The sequence below is a fragment of the Durio zibethinus genome, chromosome 14, assembly GCF_047325235.1.
Source record: "Durio zibethinus cultivar Kanyao isolate XHJ-2024 chromosome 14, ASM4732523v1, whole genome shotgun sequence".
Lineage (NCBI taxonomy): Eukaryota > Viridiplantae > Streptophyta > Magnoliopsida > Malvales > Malvaceae > Durio > Durio zibethinus.
The window spans coordinates 21,748,332-21,764,341 of record NC_143175.1 but is presented as its reverse complement, the minus strand read 5'-3'; the positions used below and the strand labels follow the sequence as shown (position 1 = coordinate 21,764,341).

At 32.2% G+C, this 16,010-nt stretch overlaps 1 protein-coding gene across 4 annotated transcripts; it reads left to right on the top strand.

Moving 5' to 3' along the window:
• The first annotated feature begins 3,458 nt into the window (after positions 1-3,458).
• Positions 3,459-11,391, top strand: LOC111293659 (putative galactinol--sucrose galactosyltransferase 2). 4 transcript variants are annotated; one of them, XM_089743808.1, is made up of 16 exons: positions 3,459-3,674; positions 3,909-4,070; positions 4,933-5,001; positions 5,183-5,396; positions 6,134-6,369; positions 6,680-6,770; positions 6,990-7,038; positions 7,183-7,274; positions 7,381-7,488; positions 8,438-8,560; positions 9,151-9,703; positions 9,934-10,001; positions 10,096-10,230; positions 10,306-10,523; positions 10,676-10,764; positions 10,849-11,391. In XM_089743808.1, the coding sequence occupies exons 4-16, from the start codon at positions 5,206-5,208 to the stop codon at positions 11,209-11,211; spliced, it is 2,316 nt and encodes a 771-aa protein (XP_089599934.1). In that variant the 5' UTR covers positions 3,459-3,674; positions 3,909-4,070; positions 4,933-5,001; positions 5,183-5,205; the 3' UTR covers positions 11,212-11,391. The 4 variants fall into 4 exon arrangements, with proteins under 4 accessions (XP_089599934.1, XP_089599933.1, XP_089599935.1 ...); XM_089743807.1 differs by having other exon boundaries at positions 4,811-5,001; XM_089743809.1 differs by lacking the exon at positions 4,933-5,001.
• Positions 11,392-16,010: the final 4,619 nt, after the last annotated feature.

Here is a 16,010-nt window from a genome sequence, read left to right as displayed (position 1 = left end):
ATAAAATGAAGGTTGTAAATTTAAATACAAATATATGATAAATGTGAGGATAATGATGGTGGCCAAGAGAATATTATCTTAGGTTATAATTAAACCAATTAAGTCAAAGGTTTCGAAAAATATTGCTAAAAGGATCTATAAAACAAATAATATATAATTTTTGTAACCACAAATATCATCATCAAAAGGGCTTATAGTATAATCATATCATATTTTAAAATTTCAATATTAATGTTACAAAAGTCACATTTTCATGAGATCAAATAAAAAACATAAAATACAAAAAGGGGTAAATTATGAAAAAAAAAAAAAAGGAAATGCTAATGTGTATAATCCAAAAAAAATTTTGCCTTTAAAATTTATATTATTTACATATATATTGCTGCCATTATTTTTGTCTTTAAATTCAAAACATTAATGCAAGCATATCCCAAAAAAAAGTGGGTGGGAGATTTTTTGTTGGAATAAGAGGGTGTGGGAGATTGAAGTTGGATTTTGGGAAGGGGAGTCATTGAGTTGATCAAATCAAATGGAAATAATAGTTAAGTTGTCTATCAAAGTCAAAGTGTCAATAGGATGACAACATATATCTGTAATATATTAATTAATTAACTAATGGCCAAAAAGACATGATGGAAAATAAATAAATATCAACTTGCTAATGATTGAGACAATACTGGTCATGTTTTCTCTTTCTAATGCTTTTTCGACCTCATTTTTTTAAATATATTTTTTAGAATATTTTAAAATTACATATTATTTTTTTAGCATATAAAATTCTTATTTTTTATATTTTAAAAATAATTTATATGATTTTTTTTACTTTTTAACATTAAAATGATAAAATTTTAATTTTATAATTTTTTTAAAATTTAATATTAAATACATTAAAATTAATTTTTTTAAATTTCAAAAAAATTAATACATAAAAAATATTTTAAAACTAATGAAATAATTAATAATAATACAACTAATAGTTAAAATTTATCTTTAATTTTTTTATTTAATGATTAAAATAATATGTAAAAAATATGTAAATTAAAAATTAAAAATTTTATCATTTTCATTTTATATCTCTTATTTAATAAAAACTAATAATTAATATTTTAGTATATATATTTTAATATTAATGATAAAAGATTTGAACCCCAGTAAGAAAAGAGAACAAAATTATTGAAACTATATTTATTAACGCTTTATTTGCATAAATAATAAAATTAATTTTGATGAAATAAAAAAAATAATTATCATAATTATGATTAAAAAATTTTAATACAAAATTTATATTTAATAAAATTTATTAAAATTAATATTTAAATTTATTTAATAATACGATGAATTTAACTGATCGCGCATAATAGCTGTGGTGGAATCCAAACTATGGTTAAGAATGTCACAAAGACAAATCCAAACACGGTGCTTGATGTGGAGAGAATGACAAGAAGATGACAAGGAAGACAAGTTTGATGTGAAGAATGGTAAGCCACAACGTGCTACGGATGCAATCAGAGTCAGAGCTGACGTGTCTAGGCCCCACATACTTTTAATTACTAAGACTAAAACTCTAATTCTTGAAGCCTACTTTAATCAGAACAAAACAACTTCACCTGCAAAGGGAACGAAAATGAGGTTACTCCATAAACTGAGGGGGGTGCATGGGACCCACCTGTCCAACTCAATTTTCTGTACAGATCTGCAGCTGACGTGGCGAAGAGGAGCACGCAACGATTATCTCGGCGCATATCTGACGTAAACTTCTTACGTGTTGAGAATCGGCCAACGCTTTAATCTCATGGTCCCATCCCCCCCGTTCCGTGTTGCAACTTGGCTACGTCAATCATTGTTTTTTTAATTTTTTTTTATTCATGAAATATGAATACGGATGTAATTATTTTTTATTTAATATATATGATATTTAAATTTTAATATTTATAATTTTTATTTTTAAATTATGATATTTTTATATCGAAAAATAAATGTTTGACATTATTTTTTACAAAAATATTCTTATATATCTTAGGGCTTTTTTAGGAAAACGTTAAGCATTAAACTAATTAATTTAGTTTTCATAGGCATGTATTTTATTCGGAACAAGCAAACAAGTTAATAGTTTATATCCATTTAAAGATAAGATAAACTGATGGAAACTCTTTTACTTTATTTTTAACAAATACAAATGAACGTACTGGTAAGATCGTGACAAAGGCCGATGCCAATTGTATGGCTATGATTGAAACATTTAACGCAAATTTGAGGGAAAAGAATGGACAGAGTTTTTTAGGTTTAAGAAATACAAAAACCCGTTTTGAATTTTCCTTGATCATTAAATGTTTATAAATATTATAGTTTAAGGTTTATGCGAAAGAATATGGGATTTGTTTTATTTAATATTCTAATTTGTACACATTCATCGGCTAACTTGAAGAGCTTTACAATTGCCCTTGGGGTATCTTAAGGCGATGGTACTGTTCTTGCCAATGACAATTGCCACCGCTTCTATGCCTCCTCCACTGGCTTGAAAACCGTGTGAAATGAGGCGACTTGGAAAAATAATCCAGACACAACCGAAATTACAATGCTCTTCATTTTAATTTCATTATTTTATTTTATTTTTTATTTCAACCGCTCTTTAAATTTACAGTTCACACCCAGCTGTCACTCATTAACCGCTCAGTTCGCCAACAGTTAATAAAAACGCCAAAAATCCAAAGTATCTCAAATTAATTAGTATTATTCAAAAAGAGTTAATTACATTTTTAACATTTAGACTCTGAAAAATAAATAAATTGATATTTTAAAAAATAAAAAATATATTTATATCATAAACTTTTAAATAATTCATAATTTTAATTTTAATTTTGATAACATTAACTTAACATACTTATATAGTATTTAATAAATATAATTTTGTTATATATATTTTATTTAATAAATAAAAATATTAAATATTTTATAAAATTTTTCATATAAATGTAATGTGACAACAAATAATTGATCTATTCCAAATATTTTTACAATTCAAGTAAATTTAAAAAATATATTTTTAATTTATATTAAAAATATTAATAATATGTATAATAAATACATAAATTGATAATATTTATCATACATAACATATATAAGTTAATATAATTAATAAAATTAAAATTTAGATTAATATGATATATAATTCAAAAGTTTAAAGTGTAATTTATATATATTTAAAATTTTAAAATATAAATTATATATTTATTTCTCTAAGTATTAAATTAAATAGTTTTTGAATATTAATACAGTAAAAGTATTTTTAACTCATTATAAAAGGATAACACTTTGAATAAACGAAAAAAAAATCCTGATAAAATACAGCTAAAAATATTTCACGTGGCAACATCCGGAATGGTCTAGTAAATAGAAGTTGCTCGATGATTAACTCCGGAAATTGGTATATAAACCCACCATCCGCGCCACCCTTACTCGCAGCCTTGTCTGAAAAAACGAGCCATAAGCGTGCGTTCCTACCTGTTTAGCATTCTTTCTCCTCTATAGGAGAGGCATGCCCTTTGTTGGAGTGCGCTTCTGCTGAGTGTTTCCTTCGTTTTCTAGGCTTCGTCTCTTTCTCTCTCTCTCTCTCTCTCTCTCTCTCTCTCTCTCTCGGCTTTCTCTCGGCGGCTTAAGGACCTAGCTAGCTACCGGTGAGTTTATTTGGGGCTGCGAACTTTGAAGTTGTAGTTTACGGTGAATTCTTTTTGAGTAAATTGTTTTTGCTTTTTCCTGAGTTGTTGCTGGTTCCATGATTGATGGTTTTCCGAGAATTTTTTTTTACGTGGAGTGGAGATCATGAATTGAGACGTAATTTGAAGTTTTTCTGAGCTGATGATTTTTTACTTTTTATTTTTTAATTTTGGGATTTTGATGGATTTGTTAAGCTTCTGCTTTGCTCCATGGAGGAAAATTGAGCCAAGATGCCTATGGAGCATGGAGTTAAAGCCAAATCTGTGATTACTGGTGTAGATCTGCGTCAAATGGCTGTTGGTGAAGAACATAGTAACAATATAATCTCATTTATTGGGACAGATTATAACGATTGAGTACTGTCTTACTCTTACAGAGACTTGGATAAAATTTTGCAAAAAGTTCAAAATTCATTGTTTTTTTTTTTTTTTTTTTTTTCTTCCTTTGAAATAATCGTGAACATTTTTAAGTTTGTTGGAGTTTCTTTTATCGTGAATCAGTCCAAACTTTTTCTTTTCCCCGTAACTCTCAGCACCCACTTTTTTCTCTTATTTTCATTTTTAGAGAGAAAGAAAATCATTTTTTCAAAGTGCGAAGAATTTAATTTTTTTCTAAAAAAAAAGTTTTATTTGGAGCCGAAACCAATCATTGTGGTCCACCGGCGGCATCACCTTTTTTCCCGAGTTTTGTTTTGTTTTATTTTTTCCGATAATTTCTTAAATTTCTTTATATATATATATATATATATATATATATATATAGGTTTTGATGATCTTCAAGTTAACCACCTGAAAGCTACGGTAATTACCAAAAGTTGTTGGTATATTCCTTCCACTAAAAATCCTAAAATGGAAAATAAAATCCCAATTTTTTTCTCCTGAGAATTAAAAAAAGCGACGAACCGAAGCCTAAACACTCTCTAAAAAAAAGAATAATTCTAATAATTCTTTTCTTTTTCCTTTTAGATATTTCTTCGTGAATATAATATTTTCTCCCAAGAAAAAAAAATAAAAAGAAAAAATAAGCCCAACGTGCTGGTTATCTCTGTTTCAACAAACGAAAAATGACTTTTAACAATTCACACATTTTTTTTCAGATATTTTTTCTCATTTCTTAATAATTTTTGGTGGGTTCAAAATTCAATTCTCATTCAACGGTTATGTGAGAGAATATTAAGGATAACATCAGTAAAGCAATTGGGGTTGATTCTTACTTCAGGGAAGTCTCATGACACTGGAAGTGTCCCGTATAAAAGCCTAAGCTTTCCAAGATATTTTAAACCCAAAGGTCAAAATTTTAGAGCCTCTCACGCATTTTTATATATATAATCTGCAAATGGGTGGCCTAAAATTTTTTTTCCAGTATAGTTCCTAGTTTGATTGAAACTCTGTTTCTAAGCTTGTTCTTTTTTTTTTTTTAGTATGTTCTATTCAATGTTATTGATGCTGTTTATTATGTTGTTTGACAGTTATCAGGTGCACATCATCAACAATGACTGTCACACCAAGAATTTCTATCAACGATGGGAACCTTATGGTTCATGGGAAGACCATCCTCACTGGAGTGCCAGACAACATCATTTTGACTCCAGGATCTGTTGTTGGGCTTGTTACTGGTACTTTTGTTGGTGCGACTGCTTCTGATAGCAAAAGCCTTCATGTCTTTCCTATAGGTGTTTTAGAGTAAGCACTTTCTCCTTTTTTAAACTTTATTTCCTCCAATTTAGACATTATAGCTGCCTTTTATTAATTGGAATCGATGTTTGTCTTCTAATAATATTATGTTTATGAGTTGGTGTTGTATTATTGTTTGAAATTTCTTACCAATAGCATTGTTTATGGATTGAGAATTTGAGATTTAGCAAATCAATGAATTTTCATTTTACTATTAGTTGTTCCTATTTTTTTTTTATTAAAATTTTTGCTAACATATGGTACTCAGCTATAAACTAAAATTAGTAGTCATGAAAGAGATGTATGATTTCAGTTTTTATAACTAACAGTAAAAAGCTTCTCATGTTAGTGATGGTCAATCTTTTACTTTATTTCACTCTTTTCATCTGTATGCATGTTTAGATAAAGATTCATTTGGTCCAATTTGTTTCCTAGTTAACTTGGAAAGAAATGAATTATATGAATATGCAGTAATTTGGAATCTAGAGTTATAGAACTTTTATTTAAAGTGTTGATTCGAATATTTATAAGTGTTCTTCATGCTTAAATATATTTTAAATACTTTTAAAAGTACATGTTCATTGGATAATCTAACTTTTCGTGCTTATTGCTAATAGTCAGCCGGGACTTTTGTTTTGCTGACATATACTTTGATACTTAAGTCTTACAAAAACTGTAATTTCTTAGATGATTATGGTGTGGACTAGTTGCCAAAGTCATGACTTGTTCTTATTTTCCTGTAACAGAGGTCTCCGATTTATGTGCTGTTTCCGATTCAAACTATGGTGGATGACTCAGAGAATGGGAACATGTGGGAAAGATGTCCCTTTGGAGACTCAATTCATGCTCATAGAGAGCAAGGAAGAAGATGATCCTAGTGCCCCAACAATCTACACTATTTTCCTCCCACTCCTTGAAGGCCAATTCCGTGCTGTTCTGCAAGGCAATGACAAGAATGAGATTGAGATATGCCTTGAGAGTGGTGAGTAGCTTATGGCACTCAAAAGGATCTGGCATTTGCTATTTACGTCTATCATTCAATTGCATAAGGCAAACCTTCAGTCCTATCTTAGCGGCCATTAATGAACGTGGCAAACCATTTAAAATCATCAATCATGAGGTGGAGTTGTCATTTGTGTGACAAATAGTGCGGAGAAACCATGAATGACTGCTATGCCAATAAATCAAGATTAATGGCATATATAACATTTTGCAAAGAAAATTGATAGAAAGGATCAAGTTCGAATGAACTGAAACAACTTGTTTTTGTGGTGTGTGATTTGGTTTTGCAGGAGATAACACTGTTGAAACAGACCGAGGCCTTTACCTTGTCTACATGCATGCTGGGACCAATCCGTTTGAAGTTATCAACCAGGCTGTAAAGTGAGTAGATATGCTTCCTCATGCAATTTTTTTCCTAGCATGTAGTCATTTTTTTTCTTTTTAAACAAGTTATTGTCCCTGTTTCCTTTCTCTAGAAATTATGGACAAATTACAATCACATCTCAAGACTTTTATTAGATTTCCTAAATATATTTTGCTACTTGTGGTTTAAATGACTGCTTAATGAGCATTTTAATCGTTTTTGGCTTTGTGAACCAGGGCGGTGGAGAAACACATGCAAACTTTCCTTCTCCGAGAGAAGAAGAAGGTATAATTACTTGCATCGATGTTTACCTCCCCTGCCTTTATTTTATTTTATAGCATGTTGGTTTATACTTCTAAATTGGTTTGTGGCAAAGCTAATATTGTCTTTACAAATCTATTCTAAAATTATTACATTGGTTGTGAATAGTTGCCTTCATTTCTTGATTGGTTTGGCTGGTGCACATGGGATGCTTTCTACACTGATGTTACTGCCGAGGGTGTTGAGGAAGGCCTCAAAAGGTAATAGACATTTATAGCAATGTGAGTTAGTGATTAGTTGTAGATGGAAAAAAATGCGATGATAATAAGATGATTGTCAATGAATTCATTTTGTCTTTAATTGCAGTCTATCTGAGGGAGGGACTCCACCTCGATTTTTGATCATAGATGATGGCTGGCAGCAGATTGAAACTAAGCCCAAGGAGAGTGATAGTGTTGTACAAGAAGGGGCACAGTAAGATCTCTCTCTCTCTCTCTCATAAACACACACACACACACACACACATATGCTCGCAAATGTACATGCACCCAAGCACAGCTGGACAAAAAATTATGTGCCATTAATTGCTCACAAGCGTCTTGTGTGAGGAGCATCCAAAGATCTTCTGCCATCTTTTGTCTGAAAATATTTGATTTTTTTTGTGACAATTACCCTATGTATTTATGCAAAACCTTGTTTGGTGGTAAAAGTTTGTGCCTGGATGGATGGTCCTTAACAATATATTAATATGCTGAAGATTTTGAAGATTTAATATCTTCATTTTTTTTATCAGGTTTCATATGATACATTATTTTCTACTCGTCGCAAAAAAAAAAAAAAAAAAAAAATCTCAACCTATCATTTTTAAGGGTTTGTAAGCTGGGAACTTGGAAAAGTAGACTAAGTAGAAAATCAAGAAGTTTTGGCAGCCGTAGTCTAGAATTATTTTTGTAGCCCAGGTGTAGAACACAGATCTTGTAATGAGAGGCAGTTCTAAGGTGATGCATCCACAAGCTGATGGCAGGTTGGAGTAACCAGGTACAGGGGCGGCTTTCTTTCATCATATGAACTGGAGAGGAGGACAATATATATTAGATATAATAATAGTCTGGTGAATCTCATTTGGTGGTCCCTATTCCTGGTCATATTCTGTTTTTACTTCTGTGTGGTCCTTGTTTATGTCAGAGTTTAGCTCTTGCTCTTGAATTTTAGCTCAGTTGTAATGCTTCAATGTATGTGAATGACATGGAGTTGAAGTAACTCTCTAGTGGCATGTTTCGTCTCCTTCTAGTATCACATTTTTGTTTTCTTCTATGTCCAGTCGATTCTTTTTTCTTTTTTCTTTTTGGATGAAGATCTTGAACATTTAACACTGATTATTACAAAATTTGGATGTAGTTATGATGTCCAATGTTTCTTGCAGGTTTGCGAGTAGGTTGACAGGGATTAGAGAGAATTCAAAATTCCAAAGGAATGGTCAAAACAATGAACAGATCTCGGGCCTAAAACATGTTGTACAAGAAGCCAAGCAGTATCATAATGTGAAGTAAGTGGTCCAAGTTATTCTGGTTTTGTGTTTATCAGTGGTTGTGCATTCTATTGTGAACTCTTTTATGAAAGCAAAAAGACTGCCATACATGCCATACATGATTATTACAATGATTATTTAGCTTGTTCAGTTGCATGATCAGTAATTGACCAATTTCTTTAGATCCTATTGTTAGCCGACCATGGATGGATGATCTTCTTGTTACCAGCTGCTGCTGGTTTTGATCTGAGCGGGAACTGCATTGACAAGTTGATTCATTTTCCTGTTTAAGAATCCACTTTGGAAATCCACATTTTAACACTCTCGACTTGAAAGAAAATGGACAAATTAGACTTTACAAACATTGGAATACACACTTATGAATCATATGCATGAAACTTTAAACCCTGCCACTTGGTCATTCTTCCTATAATGATCTTGAATCAAAACAGCGTATTTATGTTGGCTACTAGTATAAATTTAAGTAAAAAAAGTCATACTTATTTGTGATCTAGAAGATCTGAATTTTGGTAGTTCATTCTCTGTAATTTCTCTTTAAATAATGTTGACTTCTATCAAAATTAACATTTTGTTTACTTTGGGCATAGGTATGTATATGTTTGGCATGCTTTGGCTGGTTATTGGGGTGGAGTCAAACCTGCAGCTGCTGGTATGGAACATTATGATACAGCATTGGCATATCCTGTTCAGTCCCCAGGTGTCTTGGGCAACCAGCCGGACATAGTTATGGACAGCCTTGCTTTTCATGGCCTGGGTTTGGTGCATCCTAAGAAAGTTTTCAACTTCTACAATGAGCTTCATGCCTATCTGGCTTCATGTGGAGTTGATGGAGTGAAGGTTGACGTGCAAAACATTATTGAGACCCTTGGTGCTGGGCATGGTGGTAGAGTATCTCTTACCCGCAGTTATATACAGGCCCTTGAAGCCTCAATTGCCCGAAACTTCCCTGACAATGGATGCATAGCATGTATGTGTCATAACACTGATGGAATCTACAGCACCAAGCAGACTGCTGTTGTTAGAGCTTCTGATGACTTTTATCCTAGGGACCCTGCCTCTCACACTATCCACATTTCCTCAGTGGCTTACAACACTCTTTTCCTTGGAGAATTTATGCAACCTGACTGGGATATGTTCCAAGTAAGTCAAAATAAGTGTTTTATGTTTCTTAAGCTATCTGTAGTTTTCTTAAAGTCGGCTCTAATTAGCGTTGTTCACATATAATGATGGTTGACCAATAGTCTTACTAAATTACCAAGAAGGGGGGGGGGGTAGATTATGACCTTGTATACAATGATTATATATTCACTAAAGAAAGGCTGAAAATGAGGGTTACATGTGGCACTAATCATAAAATTGATGGTTTGCAGAGCTTACACCCAGCTGCAGAATACCATGCTGCTGCTCGTGCAATTGGTGGATGTGCTATCTATGTCAGGTATTGTAATGATAAAGTTGATTTTTAATTTTACTGATCATAATGTTGTAACAATTTTCTAACATGCATTTTGTATTTGTGTTGTTTTATGCAGCGATAAGCCTGGCAACCACAACTTTGAGCTCTTGAAGAAGCTGGTCCTACCTGATGGATCAGTTCTCCGCACCCAATTGCCTGGCAGGCCTACTCTTGACTGTCTGTTTGCTGATCCAGCTAGAGATGGGATTAGGTAGCATTATTTCTCATTGCTTATTGCACGTCCTGTGTGATTTTGCAGCTTTACCAACAGAATTCTGTTTTGCAGCTTGCTCAAGATATGGAATGTGAACAAATGCTCTGGTGTGGTGGGTGTTTTTAACTGCCAAGGTGCTGGTTGGTGCAAGATCACCAAGAAAACCCGGATTCATGATGTATCACCTGGTACCCTTACTGGTTCTGTTTGTGCCAGTGATGTTGATTCAATCACTCAGGTTGCTGGTGCAGACTGGAACGGTGAGACTGTGGTTTATGCTCATATATCAGGTAGTTATTTTCTCTGCCAAGATGTTCTGGCACCCTTGCACTTTGTAAGGTGATGAGTGCCAATTGGTTTTATATGGATGTTTGCATGTGTGATGTATTTACTCAAAGAATTCATACTTTAAACATGCTAAAAAATGCCTTTTGAATTTAAGGGGAGGTTGTACGGTTACCTAAAGGTGCTTCGGTGCCAGTAACACTTAAGGTTCTTGAGTATGAACTATTCCACTTCTGTCCAGTCAAGGTTAGTTTCTTTTAATTTCTTTCCTTCTTGGCTGTTATGTTAATTTGACAATGGTAGCTTATTGAATGCTTTCTTATGGTGCAGGAGATTACTGCAAACATTTCATTTGCACCAATAGGCCTGCTTGACATGTTCAATAGCAGTGGTGCTGTGGAGCAGCTCGAAGTACACATGACATCTGATGAGAAGCCAGAGCTCTTTGATGGTGAGGTTTCCTCGGAGTGGACAACTTCACTCAGCGACAACCGGAGTCCAACTGCAACAATCACCCTTAAAGTTAGGGGTTGTGGAAGGTTTGGTGCTTACTCTTCTCAACGTCCATTGAAGTGCACTGTGGGCAATGCTGAGACTCACTTCAACTATGACTTAGCGAACGGATTGGTGACACTTACTCTGCCAGTTCCACAGCAGGAGATGTACCGATGGCCCATAGAAATTAAAGTCTAAGTAGCATCAAATGTCATCATTTGTACGGGACTGAGGGGGGATTTCATGACTGTATAGCCGTAGTGATGTGTATTATGTGGGGAAATGGGGAGTGAGAGAGGCCCTCACATATAATAGGCCGTTAGGGGTGTACCGTGTTGTGGCCACTTTCTCTAATAAAGTTGCCTATTTTTCAAAAAATCGTTGTGTTTCTTGTCCATATTTCAGTAGCTGAATTATAGGCTTCTATTGCCCAAATTGTCGAATTTAGGGAACTCGAAATACTTTTGGAGCTTCCAACCAATTAAGTTTCAAGCAACCGAAATATTATGCAATGACTTTCATTTTGTGTCCTTCAGAATGAAAACGAGGTTGTAATTTGAGGGAAGATATGGTCCAACATTCCCTCTGTTATCATACAGTATCGGGCTCCTGAGGGTGCGAAATTACTTTGACAGATGATTATTAGTTTCTAGGTAAACCCTTTCTGAGATTCAGTGAGTATATATCAGACCCCTTCTCATACCATCTCCATTGCCTGTCTCAATTATTGTACTGTGTGCATTTAATCCTATTGAGCATTCATTTGATTTGCAGTATATGAGGTTGGAAAGTTGTGTAATCCAAAATATACCTCCTGCAAAATTGTTTGATTTTCATCTGAAACTTTACGATACTGACAAATATTCATTCACATTGAAACATTTTTCTTCACATAAAATCACATTCTGGGCAAAAAATGAAAAAACAAACTGTAGTAAGATCCTGTAACCTTTATATATGCAGGCCCAAGAAGTGAAACGAGAAAGAATTTCAGTTCAAATAGATTGGCTGTGGACTGCTACATGTTATAATTGGTTTGAGAGTTGAAGTTTATTATGAAAATTTAAATTAAAAAAGGATTTCGAATTCGAACATTATGTGGACGATTTGGAAATTTCAAGAAATTGACACTTTTGATGCTTGAGCATAGAAACACCAGTTCCAATTCTCCACTACGCTGTGTTGTTTTACTGGTACTGGTCATTTGCTTCACCAAATCATTACTGACAACACAAGTTTAAACCTCCTGAGCTTCACCAAATCACACTCCAAGATTGATATTGTGCCTCTAAATATACACATGAACGATTAACCCACCTACCATTGCCATGCAGAAATCACACTTAGCATCGAAGCCTTATTAGGAACAACACCAAACTTTTGCATTTCCCGAAACGCACCAAACGCCTCATTGACCAATCGCATCATAGCATACCAACGTAGCATTGTATTCCATCCTACCAAGTTTTTCTCATGAATTTCATTGAATACTTTCTTCGCGAGCCCAATTACTTCAAATTTTGCACAAACTGGTTCGAACCAAACCCAGATCGAAAAACAAGGGCATGAACCTGCTGGCCATCTTCGAAAGCAAGAATATTTAAGCAAGCCATAACCACAAAAGCCAGGGTAAAAGCATTAGCAAAAGAGTACCCCTTTTTGACCAACTTTTTATTTACAAAAGTGGGTACTTTGTATTGCCTTCCAATAAGATAATAACCCCAAATAAGGTAATTCCAGGAGAATATATTTGGGTGTGGAGTTTGAACGAAAACTTGGCGAACATGATTGATATCTCCATGGCGAGAAAGAGTCCCAAAACCAACTATTTTCTTAGAGAAGGAGACGGCGGAGATGGGAAGGAGGCTCTATGGGCTTATTAAGGCCCATTTAAGGTCACGTTTTAGGTGAAGAGCCCAATTTTCTTATCTTCTTTGTTTGAGTTTCATAACCTATATTGTCAATAATTCTTTGAAAAAAGTTCAAAAGAATTGTGGTAATGTAGTTTTTTACTTGAAGAGTGGCTAAGAATTTAAAATCTTTTTCACCCCTTTTAGATGTCAATTCTTCTCAAAAAGAGTATGTTCGTGCCTCAAACGGTTTGTGATTTATTGTAATTTTAAAGGCTATGTGCATGATTAGACTCCATTGATTATTAGCTTTAGAACATCTTTGTTCCAATTGGCAATGTAACTTATTAAATTTTGATCATGAATGTCTTTATAAAAGAAAACGAAAAGAATATATAGTATTTTGGCTTCAGTCTTGGAGATAAGAAAAGAATTGTGAGTGTTAAAATTTTAATGTTAAATCTACTAAAGATCATATTTTATGAGTGATTGTATAAACCAATTAATTATTAAACTAAACTCGAGTTTAATTTGATATTATTTCAATTATCATATTTTTCGTCTATAAACTTTGGTTCATGCATTCTTGACTAGTACCTAAATAATATGTTAAATTGGATAGTAAAACTAAGAGAAATTGGTATAGTTAGGTTATATTTGGCATATAAGATTATAAATATAATAGTATAAAATAATATTATAAATAAGATTAAATTAGAGAATGTCATCCTATTTTGTATTTGATATATGTAATGATTATGATAAGATAATTTATTTATTTGTCAAAATTATTTTTTCTCAAAATTTATATAATTTAAATTATTAATGTAATTTTTAAAAATATAAGTAGACATATAAGTTTAATCCTATAGATTATAATTCTCTTCACTTGGGAAGAATTTTGAATAATCCTATACTAAGGGGATATTAATTATTCTTACAATTCTTATTTTTCTCTTTAAATACAAATCAAATATGATATAAGATAATTAATATCTTATCTTATTAATAATTCTATCCATCAAACATGAACTTAAATTCTTCTTGATTAGGGATTTTGATAGAGTAAGTAAATGTTTAAATCTAAGTTGCTTCTGAACACAAAATACTGACATCTTCTTTTTTATTTTTTTATTTTGCTCTAAATGAATTGTAAAAGCATTGATAACTCTTGGATAGATTTGAACCCTTCAGGTTTCATTTCAACAGGAGTAATGTGCTGATTGCCAACTTTTGAAGCTACATATGAACTCGATGATCGATGAATCTATAAATATAGACCATGACCATACAATTTTATAGGCTCAATGATATGTGTAATTCCCATAACTACTTGAAGAGACTAAATTATTCAATAACACACTCAAGTGAATCTGCAAAACCATTTAAAGAAAAATTATTTGTAGTGCATGGTGGCATAAAATGATATCCTAGCTTTATCATAAGCAAGATATTGTATCCGGTCATCTAGGTGCCATGCAGTTGCTTAAAGGCAACATGAAAGCTTTTGAAGGATATTTCCCACTCGTATTTTCATTTCAAATCATAATTTTTCCCTTTCTTTAAGTGCCATAAGTAATTATAAAAAAGAATTGAAGAAAATTAAAAACATGAATAGAAATTGACAAATTCAGTATATATATTATTTACGGAGAGGAATCAACTTCTATGGTGTAAAATTTTTTAGTTTTATTTTTTTTAACCATTGATTTTAATAAATTTAAGAGATGAGAGAGACAAATAAAACAAAAACGTTTAATTTTATCCCTTTTATCTATTGAAATAAATTATTAGAAAAAAATATAAAAAGTGTAAAACTTTTTTTGTATAAGTTGATCCTTTCTTTTATATATATATATATTTGAAGGGCACCATTGTAGAATTTGAACTATTTTGCAAATCTACCCAGACACAAGCAAAGAAATGTTTTGTGTTTCTCATCACATTCGTCTAAAATTTTGAATGAAGTTGATGCATGAAAATGTCTTAGGTATACTAATCAGGTCTTGTTGCCATTAATTTGATGCCCATCAAATCTTTACAAATTTTGTTTTGTACTTGAATTTGTACACATTATAAGGTTCCATTAACATTGAATTGTTAGACTTTGTTATTGAAGTCGCCAAACAAATGATATGGCAGTTATCTATTCTAATCAATTTCGTTTGTATACCAAACCACCTTGTTCAACCTGAAAACTATTGGCCAAATAATCAAATAAGACCTTTTCTTTTTTCTTTTTTTTTTGTACAAGATGGAGCATCACGGTAAGAAAGATATGTATATTTTTTAATAAATGAAGCTGTTGTTTGAAGATATATAAGAGAAGGGATTGTAAATGTTAGTATTTAAATTCAGATTTGTTGGATATTATATTTTAAAAATAATTATATAAATAAACTAAATAAATTTAGAATTAAAAAAAAAAAAAAACTTAATTCTTGATGATGGATTTAGAGTTGCGGAAAACATGTGTCAGCCAACAGATTTGCTTTCCAAATGTTATAACTGAAAACCTATTTATCGATTGCTTCTCTTAGTCTACAATCATTTGGTGAAAGAAAGAAAATTAATGTTAACATAATAATAATTCTTTAGGATTGTCTTAAAGTCTTGCACTTCATGATGCATAATGACAAGCAGCTGCCACATTCATTCATCTATCCCAAAACCATCTCCGTTACTCCAACAAAATATGACCTCAACACCTTGTGATCCTTTCAAGTGTACCAAAGATGCATGCTTTTCGAGTTGCCTGGCAAACATTGACCGATCCCCAAGTGACACCTTTCGTTTTGCTATTTATATTAGCAATCCAATTAATATAGAACTTGACTGCTTTGCTACATTTAGTGATCACGGCTGGCTTTGGCATTTGACGAAATTCCAGAGGATACAAGTAAAATTAAAGTGGTTTAATGACCGCAAAATTTGAGATTTTCTGCTCATTATTAATATCAATTAACTAGACCTAAAGCCCTAAAGTTAGATGCCAATCCGACTCTTTGAGCCTGAAAATATCTCAAAATGTTTGAATAGTTTTATGATATATATTTTTTTATAATCTCTCGAGTAAATTTTAATTTCATGCATAATATTTATGCAAGGGGATAAATTTGGAATGAATTGTGGAGCCAAGATTAAATA

What these genes read in the sequence shown, in the direction of transcription:
- LOC111293659 (XM_022886503.2), top strand. Translation starts at nt 5,206, where the DNA reads ATGACTGTCACACCAAGAATTTCTATCAACGATGGGAACCTTATGGTT. An exon ending in GGATGTGCTATCTATGTCAG is followed by an intron (nt 10,002 to 10,095) that starts GTATTGTAATGA and finishes TGTTTTATGCAG; the next exon opens with CGATAAGCCTGGCAACCACA. An exon ending in GGTTTATGCTCATATATCAG is followed by an intron (nt 10,524 to 10,675) that starts GTAGTTATTTTC and finishes TTTGAATTTAAG; the next exon opens with GGGAGGTTGTACGGTTACCT.